We start from the raw sequence: 22,451 nt of genomic DNA on the forward strand, positions 1-22,451 counted from the left end.
GAGTAATTCGTTCCTTTGCCGGCTCCGAGCTGGAACTTAATAAAACAGAGCTGGCTCTATTGTGGTCTAGTTTGTTTGATCTCCTTAATTAAAAGTTCCCAAGACGCCCCTTTATCCCCACATCCCTTTCGCGTAAGCTTCAATTTTTAATTCGGGTTCGTGTACAGTAAGATAACATTAGAGTGCAAACAAAGTGCAGACAATCCTACTAATATTATAAATGCGAAAATAACTCTGTCTGTCTTGCTTTAACGCCTAAAACACTGAACCGATTTTGACGAAATTTGGCATAGAGATAGTTTCAGTCCCGAGAAAGGACATAGGATAGTTTTTATCTCGGTTTTTGAAACAGGGACGCGCGCGATAAAGTTTTTCTGTGACAGACAAAATTCAACGCGGGCGAAGCCGCGGGCGGAAAGCTAGTTCTAATTTAAATTCATCTGAAGAAAAAAATACTTATAAGATCAGCACACTCATTTGTTTCAGCCTAGCAATCAAAATCTATTGGTAATAGATAGACCGTAACGTCGTTTGTATTGTTATGTTAATCCTGTATATGACGTGTACAATCGTCATCGTCATCATCAACTGGTCATTTGGTCTCCACTGTAGGAGCAAGACCCTTTATAACATAGTTAAATGGAGGAGTTGGCCTTCACTCTCCACGCTGACCAGACGGGTTGGTCCATTGATTATGTATTAGCTCCGATTTATCCTACTTTTGATCCTATCTGTGGACAATGGTGCTGGTTGCATTGTTACTCAATTTGTAAGTTATTAAGATTTAGTACATAAGCCCTCAATGTCTGTTTGTTGTCCCAAATAAAGATAAAAAAAAATTGATTGTTTACCTATTTGTCCTTAAGTCGCCTCTTACGACATCCACGGAATGAATGGGAGTGTCCTATTTTGCTCTACCAAAACCAACAAGGCACATCAAACTACATTTTTTTTTGCAAAATAACACCGAATAAGTACTTCAGTATTCAGCTAGGTGTATTTTCAACTGTAAAAGCGGGTTTTCTGAGGCTTTTACACTGTGAAGCCTGTCGTAATGATAGTAATGAGTACGGCGACAAATGACTTTCTTAGCGTAATTAGTGAAGTAGTTCAACATTAGGTTTCCACGGCGTGCTCAAAGGGCGTCTCCACGTCTCTTAGCACAATGCTCTAATTAATTAGTTGAGGGGTTCCATTTTTTTAAAGTATCGCACACGATGATAGAGGAACTTGGATGATTGTTGTGTAGTTAGATGCGGTCAATACATACAATCATATTTTGTGTATCTTTCATTGGATGTAATGAAAGTTAACCCCTAGCTAAAATTCATTGTCTGCTATAGGAATCAACTTGTAGCGACTCATTTAACACTAGCTTTCCGACCGCGGCTTCGCCTGTCGCCTTCGAATTTTGTCTGTCACAGAAAAACTTTATCACGCGCGTCCCTGTTTCAAAAACCGGAAAAAAAACTATCCTTTGTCCTTTCCCGGGACTCAAACTATGTTCCTGCCAAATTTAATCAAAATCGGTTCAGTGGTTTAGGCGTGAAAGAAAGACAGACAGAGTTACTTTCGCATTGCATTTATAATATTAGTATAAGTAGAGTTTAATGTACCTACTTTGAGCAATCAAATCAAACCTGACGTGTAAAAAAAAATATTGTATTTCACCAGAATCTACTCAGTTTTTGCGTAGAGTAACAAATATCCATGAATCCTGACAAACCATTACATTTATAATATTAGTAAAATAGGAAGTGGGGGTAATTATATTTTATTGAACAAGTATAAAACATAATGTAACAAAGACAAGACATTCGCGAGTAAGACGCTCCTTTAATTATCCTACGGTTTAATTAGAACGGTTAATTTTAATGTGTGTTCGCGTTCATTAACACGCTACTCTACATTGTAGAGTCTGTCTGTTGCCATCAGTAATGAACATGTCTTAACAACGCTCATTGTTTGAAGGAAGTAAGACTGATTAAACTCATAATTTGCGACCACACAATAATATTCCTACTAAATTAAGTAAAAAAAAAACGATATGAATTGCAAATATCTTGAACTTTTATTGCTAAAGTGGTATATTATGTCATGTCAAACTAATCAATGTTTAAATATAATATTCATATTATCACGATAATTAAATAAGTAGGTATCTACTTTTAAGTACTTTCTTTTTGACTCGACTTATGGTTGCAGGTACTCATAAACAATAATCGACGAGATAGGTTAATTTTCATTATCAGGTTTCCTTCATTCTATTTTTGACTGTAGAGTGTAGATTCATACGAGCATTTACGAGGCATTTCAACAGACTTAAACAAACTTATTTTATAAAAAGATGTTTTAATTAGGAAAACGTTTTTCTCCTGCTCCTCGTGTAATCTAATTCAAACTTCAATTAAATATCCTACCTCAGGTGAGATAACTTAATTAAACACAAAATTAGATTTGTGCGTTCGTGCTCACTGGTTCTAAACACATTAATCGTTAATAATATCGAACGGCTATAATCTAATTAAATGCTATCTCATTGGGCACTACTGGATAATCGCAAAATAGCTTTCAATTTATAGTACACATGCGAATAACCGATTATAGAAATTTGATTAATAAATAAAGATAATTTCGAATTAATGACTAGTGTAGAACTTCGAAATCATTGTTTGATGTCGAAGTATTTTATAGGAAACCGGATCATCACTCTGTTATTTGCGACAGTAAACAAACAATTGTGATACAAGCATTATTTAGCTTAGTACGAGGGGCTAACGGGGGTAGGTATTAGTAATTTGTGCAATAACAAATTACATACTAATAATCTTTAATAAAAATTAATATCAGGGTATTTTAGGTAATCTGTAGCTGTATCAATAGATCGAGTCTATAAAGCATTTACATCGATAGTCAATCGTGCTCCTAAAGCGCTTCATCGCTGCAGTTGACGTATCTTTAATCGGCAGCAAAATGTATCGCCGCTGCATCACGACGAAATTGCTACAGAGGCGCTGCAATATGTCGCAGTGGGTGAGTCTATAGCCAAAACCCAGAGCTTCCAGCACAGTCATATTTATGACGTAGGTGATTATGTATAATATACATATGACTGTATATGCGGCTACCTTTAACTCAAGTGCTCAAAGTGCCTCTCAGCATTAATTAGCAATATAGGTACTCCTTTGACTAGATTTCTAGATAATTGGTACGAGTATGAGTGAATTTGCATATTTTGAGGCGTCTTTATGGTTCCTACTTACAGGAGTAGATAAATGTTTTATTTTCTAACGTATTTTCCGTAAGCTTGCGAACAATGAATTTTCCCTCACAGACCATTAAGCACGAAGCTTCACTGTTAGGTGTGGGCCTTAAAACAACAAGTTTCTGTGTTGATTCTGAATCAATCACACTACTAGTTACAATCCTGACTAAATTTAACTTCAATTAAATTTAGTTTCACCGCAATAATTAAATAGTACATAGAGATCGAACTAATGGCCTCCCTAGTCAAATTACCACTAGGTACATTATTTCAAACTCATTAAATGATCATCAGTTATCAAAACATTACACGTGCTTGTCACGTACCAGTTAATGTGCATAATTTATTCACAAATTTTCGGTCACTGAACTTTAATTTGTACCTGTACCTACTATACGAAGTTAGGTACACAGCGTCACAAACTTCTCTATAAGTCTGCAATTAGTTCCCAAGTTGTTCATAATTGGGTTATTTCATCAAGTTTCTTCATTACTACAAATTATAAAGTTTTTCCATTGTACTCTTCTTCCAACATCGAGTAATTAAAACACTAATTTTTAATTTCATCCAACAATTTCAATTCAAATTTTTCAGTAAGCAATCAGTATAGGTACGACAATCCCCTTTAACAACTGTATCTATCACAATCCGATGACGTTTCATTAACAGTGTAATCGAATATGTAATTAATTATTGAATGGAGTAGATCATGTAGGTACCCACATCATGAGTGCGTTGTGTTCAGTGCATCTCAGTAACACAGAAGACTAATTACAAACATTCCTGTGATATTTCAAATTAATTGACAGAATTACATTAATTACAGAATATAATTATACTCAATAGTAGACTCTATGGGGAATCAAACTTAATCTCTCGTAACCAAGGAAAACCGTCACACCGTTTAATTAAAGTGCCTCACTCTCTTGGAGGGCGAAAAATACATAAGCACCGTAGGCCTTTTCTTCAGGAGCTTATTATAAATTTACTTCGTTTCAGGAATAATCATGACTAATTAATCACTCAAGCGGGGCGGGTGCGTGTGCTCGTTAACTTCATATTTTTAAACTTCGCCGAAAGTGGAAGTTATTATTAAATGCAAGAACCTTGGTGATTTATCAAGAAATTGCGAAAATGTACATACCTAAATGCTATTTTGGTACCGTTGAATGTAGCGCGTTTTAATTTAGCTTAGTCGGTCCGGAGAAGTCATGTCAGAATCTACTACTCGTATACTTATGGTTTACTTGTTCCTATACCTGTGTTCACTAGGGTTGGGACCTTAATAGTTTGCTACTCACGTGATAGATCTACAGAGTCGGCACTGATTCACAAAAAGCTAACTTAAATCGACACAGAAAAAATGGCTTCACTTTCTAAGAATAATAATATAATTATTCTTAGGAAATTAATTATCCAAAAGACATCAAGCGTGAAGTAAACACCTCGATTGAAAGATAGATTGAGGAAAAACTTCGTTATTTATGGTAATTGAGTTTACACATAACAATAGCTAAATGTACGGGCTGTAAAATCAGCGGAACCCTGTAAAAATATACTTTAAGTACTAAGTAGGCACTGTCTAATAACATATTATGGGCTGGAATGCCTTTTCAGGTACCTGCACTATATGAAAAGTAAACCACCCATGACAACGTTACCAAAAATATGATAAAATATTTAAAAAAAATGGAGGCCGCGTACCGGAAAACGCAGCGTGTGACGTCCACCTACAAGGTGGACCGACGACATCGTAAAGGTAGCAGGGAAGCGCTGGACGCAGATCGCTGCCAATCGATCAACATGGAAAGCATTGGGGGAGGCCTATGTTCAGCAGTGGACGTCCTATGGCTGAAATGATGATGATGATGATGATTTAAAAAAAAAGGTAGCCGGCTATCTGTACAGCTAAAGCCTCTGAAAAATCTTTGTTGATCGAGTCTTGTGTGGCAGGTAGCGGTGGGATGGGAATAATTGAAGAATATTATTACGTAGATCGACACTTGGAATATATCAGCAGTCGATTGAAGTAGATCGATGCACGGTAGTAAAAATAAGTATTCAATGAAAGAATACTCCATAAACCTGAAAATACAGGCAACCTGAAAAATTGCAAATATCTTGAAATCAAATAGAGTACCTAGTAATAACCAAGCAGTAATACAAATCCTCATAATCTAATCATTTCCGATACTAAAACCGTTATAGTGCGAGTCCATTCCTCCAGCACACTTACCGCGAGATATGGCGCGCTTATAGCCAATAACAGTAACTTTTGGTCGCCTTTTACCCCTCTCACAGTTAGTGTCACATTTTTTGTGCGCGTTATGCCGTGAGGGCGGCGGCGGCATAAAAAGGTCCGCTAATATCGCCCTTAGTTATGCACTTTGTTTCAGGAATAATTTGTGGGAATAGAGGTATTTAGAAGATAATAATACAGACAGAAGTTTTCTGTGCCTTATTTTCAGGCAAAGATGTTAATATTGTGGGATTATTTCATTGGCTTTCAATATCTCTATCTGTCTATCAGAGCCAAATGATTTCAATGACATCACATGTCCTCTGAAATTGTGAAGTTTTAAGTCCTTAATTTAACTTAAAACCTCAAGTTGAATATTTCAAGTCCCAATTAGCATTATTTAAACACTCATTTAGCATAAATCTTCAAACGTTAATCGCCTGTTTAATGGCTTATTTTAATTCACCGCGATTATTCAATGTAGGTATGAAATTTTGAGCAAAACCCATTACTCAGCCATGATTATTTTATGTCACGTGGGTTTCAGCTATAGATCACATTCTAATCTTTATTCGTACCATACTGCCTGGCGTTGTTACGATAGCAAAGATTTATTTTAATTTTATATTGTTACGTAAAATAGAAGTGGCACCGAGAAACAAAAAAATCGATATGCTGATGCATTGGTTGAGAGTTCTCAACTGTGACTAATATGCAGATAAAAAAGCTAGTTAGAGCATGTATGTACAAAAGTTTCTGGCAGCACTAAGATGAAAATCAAACCTATAAACATTTCTGAGATTCTTTATTATAAGGCTAAGTTGCACCACCTAACTTTTACGGTAACTATGACGATAACCGGTGCTTTTTGTATGGAGTTTGACAGATTTTTGACGTTTGTCAAAGTTAAAATAAAATGGTCCAGCCTTTAAATCCAAAACTCTTTGTATTTGTACAGAACGTACAGATTTTGCGACAAACATTTTTATTCTGAATTGCTGTCGCTGTACATGCCAGCAGACACTTTCAATACCATGTCGCCTACTAAAATCTATTGTGTAGGTACTTTTTGTTAGGACTTGATTACGTCATACTCGCAGTAAAATGGAGGGAAGCGACCGTCTACACTCGTATTTGTACTCTTATCATGAACTAGGCCACCCAGTTAGTTCTCCTATAAAATGTACTGACCTGATTACAAAGTAAAGGCCCCCAAAAAAGTTCTGTTTACAAAATCTAACAAAGATAGCCGTTCTTTCTGTCGGGAACCCGCGCACAAATTGTTAGGCACCGCTACGACAACTTTCGTTGTCTAATTTCCTTTTGAAGAGTTCTTGTTTTTCAAGCGAGGACTTTATTAAGTAGTTTGGAGACTTGAAAAAACTAATGGGGGAATTTCTCTCGAGTTTGCTGGGAAAAAACCGATGGGCTCTCTCTATCTTTTACTTTCACATTATAAGGGAAAAGTTTCGTTTGTGATGACTTATGCTTTTAAATAAACGAGCTTCCGTCTGACCGAGTTAGCAGTAGGTATAAAAGGTGCATTAAGAAAAGACTTTTTTGCAAAGGTCCAGAGTTATTTTTGGGAATCTGAGTGACTTGGTTGGAAGTTACTTGAATCTGCTGTTGATTTATTAACGCTTCCAACTAGAAAATCTGGAAATCTTTGGCCTGCATTCAGCAGGAGAAGTCCTGAGAGTCAAATCATGAGAATAGCTTCATTTGACTTTACGGAGTTAGGTTTAAAGCCAAATAAATCCAAGACTTTGCCTTCTAGGTACTAATTTATTATTTTCTTTCCAGTACGAGACCCGAGCCTTCAACAGCACGGGCGTGTCGATCACGAACAACTCGTGCGACGCGCGCGCGTGTGTCATCAGCGTGCGGCCCGAGAGCGGCACGGCCAAGTATACGTGCGAGGTCTCCAGCGAGGGACCGCGGTTCGCTGTGGACCGGCGCTCCGCTAACATGACGCTAGCTGGTGAGTCCTCGTGTTGCAGTATGACGCGTGCGTCATCGCGTGGACCCGAGAGCGGCACGGCCAAGTACCTGCGAGGTCTTCAGCGAGGGGCCATCGGCGGTTCGGGTTCGCTGTGGACCGGCGCTCCGCTAACATGACGCTAGCTGGTGAGTCCTCGTGTTGTAGTATGACGCGTGCGTCATCAGCGTGGGCCCGAGATGACACGGCCAAGTACCTGCGAGGTCTCCAGCGAGGGACCGCGGTTCGCTGTGGACCGGCGCTCCGCTAACATGACGCTAGCTGGTGAGTCCTCGAGTTGTAGTATGACGCGTGCGTCATCAGCGTGGGCCCGGGAGCGGCACGGCCACTCGCAACCTGCTCGTCTCGACTCACCGCAGACTTGAGCACACTGGCACTTGTAAGCTCATCACGCACAGACTGCTGAGCTCATCCTGACGTCATGCCAAGTACCTGCGAGGTCTCCAGCGAGGGGCCGCGGTTCGCTGTGGACCGGCGCTCCGCTAACATGACACTAGCTGGTGAGTCCTCGTGCTGTAGTATGACGCGTGCGTCATCAGCGTCGGCCCGAGATGACACGGCCAAGTACCTGCGAGGTCTCCAGCGTGGGACCGCGGTTCGCTGTGGACCGGCGCTCCGCTAACATGACACTAGCTGGTGAGTCCTCGTGCTGTAGTATGACGTGCGTCANACTAGCTGGTGAGTCCTCGTGCTGTAGTATGACGTGCGTCATCAGCGTGGGCCCGAGAGCGGCACGGCCAAGTACCTGCGAGGTCTCCAGCGAGGGACCGCGGTTCGCTGTGGACCGGCGCTCCGCTAACATGACGCTAGCTGGTGAGTCCTCATGTTGTAGTATGAAGCGTGCGTCATCAGCGTGGGCCCGAGATGACACGGCCAAGTACCTGCGAGGTCTCCAGCGAGGGACCGCGGTTCGCTGTGGACCGGCGCTCCGCTAACATGACGCTAGCTGGTGAGTCCTCGTGTAGTATGACGCGTGCGTCATCAGCGTGGGCCCGAAAGCGGCACAGCCAAGTACCTACACCTGCGAGGTTTCCAGCTGGAGCTGGATGTCAGTTGTGTGTTTGCAAGGTCGTAACTGTTGGTAAATTTAATACAGGGTGGCCCAGAAGAAAATTCACTTTTGAAAATTCAAGGAAACGAAAACTGTATCCATCCTGAATCCATTTCGAGATAACTGTAACGAAAGTTTTCCAAAATTTTTATGTATGTTGACCGAATGTTGTAAACGTCAATGTGATTCCCACATGTACGATAAAATTTATAAAATAAAGGAAATTTTATGGAATTTATGTAAATTTTAAAATAAATTCCATAAAATTTCCTTTAAATTGAAATAGTTAAAGTTCTATAAAAATGTATAGTTTTCGTTTCCTTGAATTTTCAAAAGTGAACTTTCTTCTGGGCCACCCTGTATTTGTTAGTCCAACAGTGTTGTCATACAATTTCCTGCAGTTCAGCAAACAGACGACTGACGTTCGGCTCAAAGCGTTTTATTTGAGAGAGCCTTTTTAGTCCTTTTACGATAAGTTGCATTCAGAAAGAAACGTAGGTACCTAGTTCTTTTAGTCATAAACGAGAGACACTGTAAATGTATATTACTTTGCAATCAAACGTAATCAAATAAAATACGCATGGCACAAGAAACTGTTCCTATTATCGCTGACAAAGTATTTCAGGTCGGCGGGACTAATTCCCAAGACCAGTATTCTAAGAACCAAATAAATATTTAACTGATTTGAACCTTGAACTTGTTGAGCAATATGATTATTCCAAAAATTCTTTAGTACGTAATAAGTATAAAAGGTTTTGGCCTAAATTTTGTGCCAAAGCTCGTTAAGTCAAGTGATTTCGTAATTGAAGGTAGAACCTCAAGTATAATTCCCTAACGTAAATTGTGTATTTCATAAATAATATCGAATTTATGAGCTTTCAAGTTTATTCTCAAACTGGTTCTCGTCATAACGCCGAAACAAAATTCTTTCGTTCTTGGACAGACGAAATTCTCGTTAATTTACTTCTTATTTGCAGAACAGAGTACCATTTTGTTATTTATTCATATCACGTATGTGAAAAACTCAATTTCCACAACATAACCAGCAAAGATTTAAAAGTGGGTCAAACTTCACGAGGCTGAAGTTGTACCGAAAAACGTCCTTCACATTTGATTTCACCGTATCACTAGTTCAAACAGTTTTATTTATGATGCGAAACGTGTTCAGAAGCGAGTTCATTTTCTTTTTGAACGAGCAACATACTTGGCGATTGATTACAAAGGCGTTTCGTGTTTTTCTTTGACTGTCTCTAATAAGGAGGTAATTGTGCATTTAATACACAAAAATGTAGAATTATTATTATTCTTGTCAATCCCAAGATAAGGCGGGGAGATTAACTTGCGAAAGTTCGCTGCAAAAGCTGAATGGGGTAATATAACGCGTATTGATGGCCTGTGTCCAGCAGGTGACTGTTTGTTAGTGTCAGTTATAGTGATGAATCCTTGGCTGACATTGTGCCTTATTTTCTAATATTCCTACTCAAGAGCTAAATTACCTAGTAATAGCTACAGCCACCGCACCACTATTAGATTTAATCTCAATTAGATCCGCAAATTGGAATTCTGGTTCATTGTTCTCCGAGGAACATATGGTGACAGCTTTATAACTGAAAATGCGTGCGGTTTGGCTCAATGACTTACGCTCGTACTTACAAACGATACTTGCAAATCGAACGCACAGCCGTTGGATAGAGCTATGTGATTGGTTCGTGTGTTATCCTGTGCGTCCACGCGCACTGTGAGAGCTCATAGTAATGTTTGTGAATATGGGCGTTAAACCATACGTAGCGCGTTTCAGTTATCAAAAGTTCTCGTTTATGACCAATTTACATTTTTTTTCAAGTAAAGGCATATAGTATTTTAGCTTAGCAAGATTCTATACTTAGATACCTATGATGACTGAAAAAATGTATATTTTTTGAAAAAATCTTTTCTGAAAAAATCTATATTTTTCAGTCAGTCAATCTATACCTAGTCATTGCAATGTTTAAGACTCTCCAGCCGAAGTTTATCGCTTACATTGATAAATGCTATCGTTTATTGTTGACAAATTGCGACTATTACACCCGCATGAGCTACCATTGTTTACCTTGATGCGCCGTTATACATAGCTGTCGTTCCGGAATCCGGAACTTACTGTGCTGTGCGCAGCTGATACGTATAAACCGAATATCGCTCGTGTCGCCCGTAAATAATACAGACATTATTGACTTTACACACGTTATTTATTCGACTCTGAACACGCCAAAGTGCACAAGTTTAATACGTAGCACGCTCGTGCCATTTGAAAACATTTATCATTGATCGAGCCATAAAATATCATAAACCTTACTTTTGACAATTTGATGGGATATAGAAAGCGGTAACAGTCGTGTTTTGTGACTGATGTATTCTCATTTGAATCAAATAAGCTTTATTCATTTTTCGTGTATCATTTTTGTTGTCAGACTTTTGATAAATTAAATGACGTCTCTGTGGGATAAGTCTCCAAGGATTTCAACGACGACCGTTTCAGCGTTACCCACTAAAAGATGCTACCAGCAACCTTCACCAGATTGACCATCAGATCCCCTTAACTTCACAGTAGAACACAAACTGCTCCATAATTCCAGTACTCCTAGAGTACCTACGATACACTCATCATGGAGATTTCCACACTGGGGAACTTCACCTCCGTTTTCTCGCTGCCCAGCGTCATCAATGAACCATTGCGATAGAAATAGAAGCAGTATTGGACGTAGAATTCCAACTTCTCTTTATTTTCAGTGCTCCTAGAGTACGACCCGCTCATCACAGGGCTTCCTGCACTGGTGTAGGCGGATGAGAATGCGCTCGTGAACTGCACCTCCGACTACTCCCCGCCTGGTGCCACCACCGAACCCTTACGATAGAAGTAGAAGCTGTATTAGAAGTGGAACTTAAATTGTTCCTTATTTCCAGTGCTCCCAGAATACCACCCACTCATCACGGGGCTTCCCACGCTAGTGCAGGCGGGTGAGAACGCGCTCGTGAACTGCACCTCCGACTACTCCCCGCCTGGTGCCACCATCGAACCCTTACGATAGATGTAGAAGCTATATTAGAAGCGGAATTCATACTGCCCCTTATTTCCAGTGCTCCCCGAGTACGACCCACTCATCACGGGGCTTCCCACGCTAGTGCAGGCAGGAGAGAATGCGCCTGTGAACTGCACATCCGACTACTCCCCGCCTGGTGCCACCACCGAACCGTTACGATAGAATTAGAAGCTTTATTAGAAGCGGAATTCAAACTACTGCTTTATTTTCAGTGCTCCCAGAATACGACCCACTCATCACAGGGCTTCCCACGCTGGTGCAAGCGGGTGAGAACGCACTCGTGAACTGCACCTCCGACTACTCCCTGCCTGGTGCCACCATCGACTGGTTCGTCGACTCCGAGCCGCAGGAGGTAAGGGTACCTTTTGTACATCTATACTTACTAATATTTTAAAACTGAGGAGTATGTTGCTGGGTAGAACGCGCGTATATCAAAAAAAGGTTTCAATTGAAAAATTATATTAAAATACGCTCTAACTAATACGAGCGGAGCACCAATAAGAAAAAGAGAAAACCAGAAAAAATATTTAAACTATTTTCACGCGTACGAAGTCGCGGGTACAGCTAGGATTTTATTAAATAGATTACGAAATGACAGTTTAACTCTCCTCTGAGACCAGCTGTAAATTTTCGGCTAAAAAGGAGTTGCAACGATGGGAATAGTCCAGAAAATAAATTACAAAAGAATTCAAATATTGGAGATTGGAAAAATTAAATAATGGACTTCTGTTAATTAAAAAGAAACTATAATAATAGCTTAATAACTTGAGTTAAGTACCTACCTCTTCAGGTTTTATTTTGAGTGATATAAAATATCTGAACACTTAAAATGTTTAAATAATGGATACCTTTAATCTGGATCGAACTTTTAGGTTCAAAGACTTTTATAGGTTTTTATAATAAGTTTTCTATGGCCCGGCGTGATAATTTTAATTTAGCTCCTCAAACAGCTGCGAAGGTGTCTCCACCGTGACAAATTAGAAAAGTTAATTTTAGAAATTAATTTAACACTTCAAAGCTAATAAATTGAACCAAGCTCCTGCGTGCTTGGCAAACTTTGACTCAAACATTTGAACAAATCTTGAATTGCTCTGAAGCCACAATCTGCACGATGAAGCGGTCATTATAAATTCCATAATCACAATGCTATTTAAATATTCAGTCCCTAACTTCATGAAAACAGTAAAAGAGCGCTAAGTGACTTCGATTAATATGGGACTGTTCCCACCTCTCTTACCCACCGCTGCAACACCTGTGTAGCCAGAATCTACAGCTTGACCGCCTATAAAAACTCAACCAGTGAAGGTCAAGTTTGTCCCGGGGGAAAGTTAAACTGTCATTGGACCCGCAACGAAATTTCAGAAGAACATAGCGCACCCTTNGGAGGAGTTCGAAGTTAAGGTTCAACTTCCTTCCGTTGCAAAACGGATGACAGGTGACAAACAAAGGTTTAGTAACCTTTATGAAAGAAGACATCGATTAATAGCCGCATGCAATTTATTTTGCAATATTATGTCTTAAGTTCTAGCATAAGAAGCTTTTGAAAAAGACATCCTAGCCAACTCGACGGGCAGACACTCTATTTTCGAATTGCATAGTATTGCTTAGTAATCATAATAAAATTCACTCAAAAGGCTAACAAACTAACTCAAGACTACTTACTCGGCTTCTCTCCAAACAATTGACGAAACAGCTTCGGATCGATAGCCCGTGCACCTTGAAACGTAATAACCAGTTTAATCCGATTCCCTGCAGTCTTAGGCAAGCATGGTCAGACGTGACGTGAGGAGGTGAACCTTACTATTGGTTTTGAAAAGAATTTGCTGAATTTTAAACAAAAGCACATACACATACAAAGTATACGGCACGATATAAGCACGACTTGACGTTTTCATGCATTTTATTTTATCTAAATGGGTTCAAACGAGCATTGCCAAATGTTGGTCTCTAAGCGCTGGTAGGGTAAAAAGATTATGAGACATGTAGAGGCTCCTTAAGAGCAAAATGACGATTTGTAAGAACTATTTATTAGTCTAAACAAATAAAGAAATTTTGACTTTGACTTTATTGCCGCAAGCAATGACAAATGACTATAACAACAACACCAGAAAAATGGCCGATGCGTTGAATGCGTTGTGCGTTTGTGCCGAAAAAATGACTGCTAAAATACATTAAAACTGCCAGTTTCAACGGGTCGTGCATAATATTTGGTTAAACGGGATTCTCTATCAGAAATCTGAAAATAAATAAATATCTATAGTGGTCAATAGGTTAAGGCCACGCGAGATAAAACAAAACCATAATAAGGTTTTTAATAAGACAAAGTAATTTTATTACATTACCAATAAACAAGTAAATAAAAGCTTTGTTTCTTCTTGGCCAGGTTCGCCGTGTTTAGCGATAAGGGGATCGTTGTCGTGCCAACAGCAAGTTAAATCTGATAGCTGCGGTAACCGGCATAGCACTCGCAGTCTTATAATGAAAACCGTGACTTGGCAGACGTAGGATGTGAAGAGATGTTCATACAATAATGCAATGTATACGAAAATAAAGTTCCGAGCGGCATGTCGAGATAAAACGTGTTCCTTTCACATTACGGCCTTATTCTTACAACCTATAGTCACGAAAATATGCCGAGAATATTGCAACAGTGACGCCCGTGTTCACAAACGATGCTTACTTAAGTGAAGCAGCAAACCGAACACACAACATCAGCTCTATGATTGGTTCGTGTGTCACGCGCACTGTGAGACCTCGTAGTATTGTTTGCGAATACGGGCGTGAGGCAGTTATTTCATGACGTATGTGAGAAATACTGGTACGGTTCGTGTCAGATTTTGGATTTCGGAGCAAACAGTCGCTGTTCGTTATTGGCTCAGTCATATTGCGATGGATAGATACGGTTTTGTTTTTCTAATTAATTCACACACAAGACTTAGTTCATATGCTCTACATATTGTATTCTAATATGATATTATACGTTTCTATTGAGTTATTCAGATAAGAATCTTCGATATTGTCTTCGACGTAAATATGTAGATGCAGTGGTACATCTTTTAAAAATTCTTGTAAAACAGAACTGAAGAAACTGTAACTAAAAATACTCTACAGTAAACATAGAATAAGAGAATTGTCACTCCTATTAAGAAACCAGTGCTGCCGGCGTTTTATTTTAGTTTACTGCGAAAGGAGGAAATATTTACAAAAACGAAACGCTACAGCTGAGTTATTTTCTTGGATTCAACGAAGTATGGTCACTGAATTTAAATAAGTACTTGTTAACTTTAACAGTACCTACAATTTAAAGACATTCAAATGAATACAGTTTAGTCATAACAAAATTAATTACTAGTGGCTTTCTAAAATTTTGTGGCTGGTTAAAGGTTTTTTTATGCATAACAAGGCAGGTATTTGACCACAATCGCACCTGGTGTTAAGTGGGATGAAGTCTAGGATGGTACATATCTGCCCTGTAAGTGCCTTTTCACTTTCGCCTTGAAAAAGCCCGGATTATAGTCTTCGAGAAAGACAGAAGCAGACAGCTAATTCCAGTCCGATTTTTTTTAAATCTATAAGTTAATAAGTAATACATACTTACCCCCTTACTAATAAAAAGTTACACAGTTGTTGAACACTGTTTTAAAATGACATTTCCATACTAAACGTCACTTTAAAACACTGTTCAACGAGCGTGTAAGTTTTATTAGTAAGGGGGTTAATGTTTTGAGTTGAAAAAGAAGTTTTGTTGTGATAGATTGAATTTTACCTAAGCCAAAATAGTCAAAAACCAAAGTCTTGTTGATTTCAGTTAACGATCGTAACATGGTATTAAAGGGAACATAACCTCAATACCCTACAGCCAACAAGACGTGCTCACCGTCGGTTTAACTAAGCCGGTTAATATTTAACTTAACGTTAGCGTAACGAGGTCTAGTTAGCGCAACGGAGGATTAAGAATGTGTAGGGAGAAATACGACGATGGGGAAACTCGCTAGTTTAAAGCTTTGTAAGCTTACACTAGAGCTGCGCTAATGTCGGTACTTTGACTATCGATTGCTATAAACGTTCTAGAATAGCAACTGCACTCTGGAAAACATTTTTTTTTAAACTTGAATATAGGGTTTATTTTTATTGTCTTTTCAAAACTCATGTAATAACGTGGAAATACCATAAAATACGACTATCGAATCTATGAGTTGCTTCTCTTTGCACATAATCTTGCTGACCGCACCGAGTTCAAGCATCCTTATAATATCTATAAATTGATATCAATAGATATTATATATCTATCAATAAATTGAAAATCCTCAACATTACCGTCTCATGAATAATTTATGATTATCCGTAGCAAAATTAATGAAACCAAAGCGACTATAATACTGCTGTTCAAACTAATAAATCGCAAAGTTTAGCAAACATTTTCCTTTTCTTTCCCGGCGCTAAATTTGAGCTTGTCTTAAAAATGCTGGGATGACTGCCCTCCTTTGCCCTTACTGAATTTTAATATTACTAGTTTTCAAACAAAGCTACATTATTGTGGTTCATTTAAGACTTAATAAGAAGCTTCTTTAGTTATTAACATCAAAAACAAATATTAGAAGATTAACTTAGATTGTCTCTAAGTTATCAGACAATGTGTTCTTTAGTAATGTTAATTAAGTATTTGAACTTTATTTAGAAACTCATATTAAATGAAATAATACAGTTTAGTTGGCTTTTGTTTACGTTTTTTAAGGAAAAATTATTTATTTATTTAAGGAAAAATTATAACGAACGTTAACAGTAGGTATGATGTTGGATTTCAATTGTTTAGTTCCAATGTGAATTATCACTCCAGAACTAATAATACACCTACATACGAGTGCCTACCTTTAACGCGTGTCATATCTTCAAAATGCCCTCGCCATTGCAGTTACCCTTTCACACTCCCTAGCCACAAAAGAAGTAATCTCGATGCCCACCGAAACCTTTCAATATAACCACATCACGCCAACAAAAGGTGTGCGCAAAACCCTCATACTTTAAGGCTTCGAACACATTACTAACTAAAATAAGCTATAAAAAGGTATAATTAAAAAATAGCAATACAAAGAGGCTCGCACTCTCACTGTGTTTTTTTTTGTTACATACAAAAAAAAGATTTTATAAATTGATAGCTTTCAACTCCTTCTTTGTTCTCGTTGTTTCGATGAAAAGTTACTTTGCTAAAGTATGTGCTATTTCGATATTCATATTGGTAGGCTCTGAGGTTCTGAGGTATCTACACTAATCTACAGCAATTTATTTTACAAAAAAAAATATGAACATCGTAAAGTTTTGTCAATTTCCGACTTGAAGCATGTGAGGCGCATCTATCATCACAATCTTTAAGACATAACTAAAAAATCATAATTTCCTTAACTCATCTAAAATATCCGTTAGTGAGGTCACGCCCTCGCACCATGATGCTGCGACATGCTACGGGAATATTATTGCATATAAAAAAGTTGTTTCCCGGGAATTTCGTAATAAAATAAATCGCCCGATACCGTCTAGTCTCGGGCGGGATATGTGGGGCCATATCTTCTTGTGTGTTTAAGTATTGTGTGAATAAACATACATAGTAGGGGTGAATAAAAAACACCTGTTATCCGATACCATCTTTGATTAAAATTGCGGTCGAAATAAGCTTTTTTTGTGAAAGACCTAACGAAGCAAACATGGTTAAGCTAAACTACCATATATGAATACAAAGCCTTTTCGTAGTGTGTTTGGCGTCGGCACAATTAATGGTTAATTTGTAACGGATAACGGCTAACTGTATTTGGAGGTTTGAATACCGGGACAAATACTTAGGTATTACTGATGACCAGATATATTCAGAGGTGTTTTTAATAATGTAAATTGTATACCGTTCGACACCAATTACGTAATGGTACCTAATAGCTTTGATATACACGGGATTCGAATTCGCTACTTCCATTAGTGTTGTACCAAATTCACCGGGACTTGTAGATCACAAGATCAAACAGGCAATAACATCAAATAAATATTCAAAATATTGAAAACCTTAATATTTCATTGACCAATACCCAATTTCTCAATACCCAAGTTTTTCAGGTTGAAAAAACTAATTTACCTTTGAAGTGTCACATTGCTTATTTTCCACTCCTGTTAAATTGAAATTTCGACACTCCAAGGGAAATAATAATAATAAGAAAACATTTCCTTATTTATTTCATAACGTTGTGATTCTTATAATCAAAGTTTTAATATAATTCTAGATCAGCTAATTATGTTTAAAAACTCCTAAAGGTATAAAAAATAATATTTCAGGTATACCAATAAGCGCAACGCGGTTTTCTGCTTAGGGAATTAAAGTCTTGTCTATAAATGAAACAAAATATAAATGAACACTGCTATTAGAGAATAGCAAAGCGGTTGTGTGACCAGAATGAGAAGTCAGCAGTAACTATAATACTTTAAAACGGCATTCGGGCGCTCGCTGCGAAAAACAACGAATAAAATTTCAACGGTTTCAAAGCGCCGCACTAGGGATGTATCCGTTAAAGTTTTTTTTTTGAGTATCAGCCAAATTAAAAAGGTAACATCAACTGCCTTCTTTTTACCCATGTTTGCACATCAAGCAAAAAGAGCAATGAAATAAAGAGGTGCCTTAATGTTTAATTGATATACCATTGGGTTGCTCTACCAGCTTCACGTAGCAATTTTCAGAAACAACTGAATACTAGTGCAATACGCTCAGCACTGCACATTCAATCTTACCATAACGAAATAGTTATTAATATAAGTACAAGCTAAGAATAGTCTTAGGCTTAGAAGTACGCATGCAATTGTTATTACTACGACTCTTGAGTCACCAATAATATACCTAAAAGTTTGATTTAAATCGGCCAAAAATTGCCGAAAACACATCGCTCCTATCACAGCACTAAGTTACACAAGTGGTCGAACGAACAAAAACACAACACAGCGTTGGAACTGAATCCTTAACCACAGCCATTGTGCGGCACACCTATTGAATTCGTTTTTAATAACATTTTGACGCGCCCATTATGTTTACGGCAGCGAACTGCAAAGCGTTTTTGTAAAGGTCAAGACAGGGTCAGGTCTTGAATGGCGGTTGTATTTTTTTTTGATCGATAGGAAATTTTTCCCGGATTCCAGCTGCCAGGTTTCAAAACGTGAACTTTCACGTTGTGTCAATTTCTACTCAAGCCAGTGAATTTTCAGATAAACTAATTTGCTTTTATTTGAGGAATTTTCAACCACATTTTGGCCTGAATACCGCCTACATCTCTTCGACGAGTCCAAAAAAAGTCTGATAACAGACATTTTAATTAGAAGGCTGACCACATAATTAACATTCTTCGATTATTGAAAGACTTGCGACTACATTGCCAAATTTGAATGTCAAAGTTAGAGAAAGGTCCTGCGATCCCTAAACTCAGGGCGCGTGACCCCCTTTGTAGACTGGCCTTTATTCATGGATAGTGTTGTCGTTATTGAAAAAAACTAGTACCTAGTAGGTATCGATAGGATTTGACGACAACTGTAAAGATACGTAAATCAAAAAGAAATTAATGTTATAAGCAGTAGTTGTCTTTACCTGCGAGGGAAAGAAAGAGGAGGTTTGTTTATGCTTACCAAATGTTTGTTACTTGAATGAGAATTATGTCCTATCTATTGAGATGTTGCTAGGTATAAATTTTATACGTGAACTTGTCACGTATTGGTAGAGTTAGATGTAAAAGTTTTAGATCTATAGAAGTACTTGTCGATAAGTCTTCTGAGGCTCACCTACATTGACTTACTACGATGGGAGTAGGTACCATGCATGAAATACAGGCTGTATTCACACACTTATCAAAAGTATTTTGGCTTTAAATACCAACTCATATCACGCACCTATCCAATATGATAATCGATAGATAGAATAGTTACGTACTTGGCATACCCAACACTACCTACCCCTGGGCACTTTAATTTTTACACGTCACTGAAGTAACGATTTTCGCCATTCCGAATAAATCCCCGAAAACAACACAGCACTTTTGCAAGCCACTTTCTGCGTAATTTGCGATTTTCAAGTCATGATCTGTACAGTGAGTGGCCTCGATCAAAACAATGGCGGTAGGTTCGATGAGACCCAGTTTTTTTGTTACCTGTATGAATTGTTATAACTGGAGCTAGACCTTAGAAGCTTTCAAGTCTGCTCTTTATAATCCTATTAAGGACAATAAAGTTGACAGACCTGCTATAAGTTTTCTTCCATTGAAAATACTTTTCCAAAATATTTAGGCTATAAAAGTTGAACAGATAATTGATCGTATTTCATCATAAAAGCAGATTGGACCCAAATGTTAAATTAACAAATCTGTATTTAGACGGCCAAGCTCAACGCAATCAAAAACAAAATTAGACTAAGCGATTTCCAATGTTTTGAAACGAAATCCGTCAATTAAAATGTGTTTAAATTATTCAAGATGTCGTTAGGTCACTAATGAGAATGGCTCTCCTTTCCGACTCGAATGCTTTTCGTCTTCCAATTAATGTTTGTTTATTCGTTATTTCGATTCGACGTCGAATAAGGCTCTTACAAAGTGTAAGGACAGTTGGCATGTACTTATACAAAATTCAAACTTGAATTCTGAATTCGACATCATTAAAAGTCGTTATTTTTTAATTAAAAACAAGACTTATACTGGGGTTAGATTGTGTACATACAGAAATAATTATTATCTCAGTCCTCTAAAAGCATACACGATTTTCCATTTTTTTCCCAGCCATTGCCATCTGTAATGACCACGTTTACTGATACGTAAGCAATTAAGACCTACAATTCGCTGGAAAACTCGTTTAATCCATTTAAAGTTTATGTTCTAAAATTTAGTAATAATCGTTTTAACTTGAACAAGACTTCTATAGCAATTTCATTAGACAATCAATCTACTACAAAATCCAAATCTCATTACAAAATTTCTCTTACGTTTCGTTGGGCTAGCCTGAAATTAGAAAACGAACTTTTGTTCTTCGATCCGATTCAAATTAAATTCCTTTTTTACTTTTAATATATCTCTCGTCAAAGTGCCACGCATATTAAATATTATAATCAAACAAGATCTAATATATTTCGAGCAGCTATCTAACATGGAATCTCAAATATTTCATTAAATTTGCTAAAAGGACGTTGCCGTAAGAAACAGTTTGCACGTCAGGTCATATGAAAATGTAATAAAACCGTATCTCTATCCTAGACTGCTTTTAAACGTCTTTTAAGCCAGGTATATTTAATTTAGTAGCTAATGGCCTGTACGGGCGAGAGGCAGTGGTTGTAAGGCACCGCTCTCGTGCCCGGGATATGCGGTCAGGAAGGGAACTAACTCCCTAGTGAGCCTAGGGTCCCTATTCCCTAAGACACTAAGTCCCTAGAGCCCTAGCCCTGCCTAACAATAGATACTTAGACATAATAAGGATTTGATAGGAAGGAAGCTGCTCCCAGGTTGCCCAGGGCAGCAGCGTTAGGACGGCAGGTAGACGGCGGGGACCCGCTGCCAGCCCGGCAGACTCACCGGACTGATCATAGCGACGGCTAAGGGTGTCTTGGCCGCAGCGGGGGGAAATGAGACACAACGACGGACGGTTGATATCTATTTATTGTTATGATTCTATTGCTATTTATACATAAGTTATTTACTGTACACAATGAAACGTATTTGCTAGTGTGCCGTCGGTGTAGAGTGCCGACGGTGCACGCTGAGGGTTCATGGGTCGCCCGGCGGTCGATGCTGACGGTGCAGCAGGATGTACGATCGTGCTCGTACATGGCCATTAAGGCGATACGTCTACGAGTGACGAAGCGTCCGTCGTGTAGTTCAAATTCTCTTAACTACTTTAAAGCTTAAACAGTAAGTAACTCTTAGATTGAATAAAAGCATAAAAGGCAAAATTGCAAGTTGAACAAAAGGATTACAGTATTACCTTCTTTGATATTTATTTAGGCTGGGTTGCACCATCTTACTTTAACTTTGACAAACGTCAATAATTACATTTAATACACCTATCCTATTGCCTGTGGTCAACCACCCGATCGATTTTTTCATAACATCCACGTACACGCGTATCTTCAACGTGTATATAGCACCCATGAGTTTAAAGCTATTTTTAAGATTTTAAACCCCATTTTCAGAGGGTAGAGTACAGCAAGGGGAAGGAAAATATCCAAGTGCGTGTCGGACGTTCATTAGCGCCAGTTCCGCAGCACATACAGATTGTTTCGTTGTTTGCCAACGGGAATTCTTATTGTGTGATTTTCCCCTTTTCCCCGAATTATGGGTAACTTTGAGGGAAACTGCCTTCATTACAATAACGACGTTTATCTGTTTCCTATGGCAATGAGGCACTTCTGACCAAATAAAAAACATTAAACAAAGGTTTGTTTGGGCACTTACTGAAATGAACTGGCCACTTGACCGTTGTTCTGCCTACTGTTACTAATAAACTCTATAGAACCTGACCAAGTACAGCAGCGAGGTTAAGCACTGTCCTTTGACCTTAGTGCAACAAGATCATTTTAAATACCTAATTGCAATTAAAGAGACCTCTTTTAATTATGAATGTCTCTCTATTCTTATTTTCATTTTCATGACGAGTTATTTTTCTATAATAATCCACTAAGAATTTCTAGAGTTTTAATTTGGATAAATAAACTGATCAGTGCTGCCAACATCAGTAATCCATAATCCAGTTTCAAGCTCCCAAAAGGTATTAATAAAAAATGGTTACCATCAAAATCATTAATTTCATAGCAAGCAAGCCTT

The 22,451-nt window shown here is 38.2% G+C and overlaps 1 protein-coding gene across 1 annotated transcript in view; it reads left to right on the forward strand.

Annotated features, from left to right (window-relative positions):
- Window positions 1–22,451, forward strand: part of LOC114355480 (uncharacterized) — an 86,240-nt gene that overhangs the window by 57,086 nt on the left and 6,703 nt on the right. The window contains exons 3-4 of the mRNA XM_028308342.1: window positions 7,308–7,485; window positions 11,844–11,983. Of these exons, the coding sequence (XP_028164143.1) occupies window positions 7,308–7,485; window positions 11,844–11,983 (318 nt within the window). The remainder of the gene's footprint in view (window positions 1–7,307; window positions 7,486–11,843; window positions 11,984–22,451) is intronic.

The sequence above is a fragment of the Ostrinia furnacalis genome, unplaced genomic scaffold, assembly GCF_004193835.3.
Source record: "Ostrinia furnacalis isolate ACB-3 unplaced genomic scaffold, ASM419383v2 OfSCF2414, whole genome shotgun sequence".
Taxonomy (NCBI): domain Eukaryota; kingdom Metazoa; phylum Arthropoda; class Insecta; order Lepidoptera; family Crambidae; genus Ostrinia; species Ostrinia furnacalis.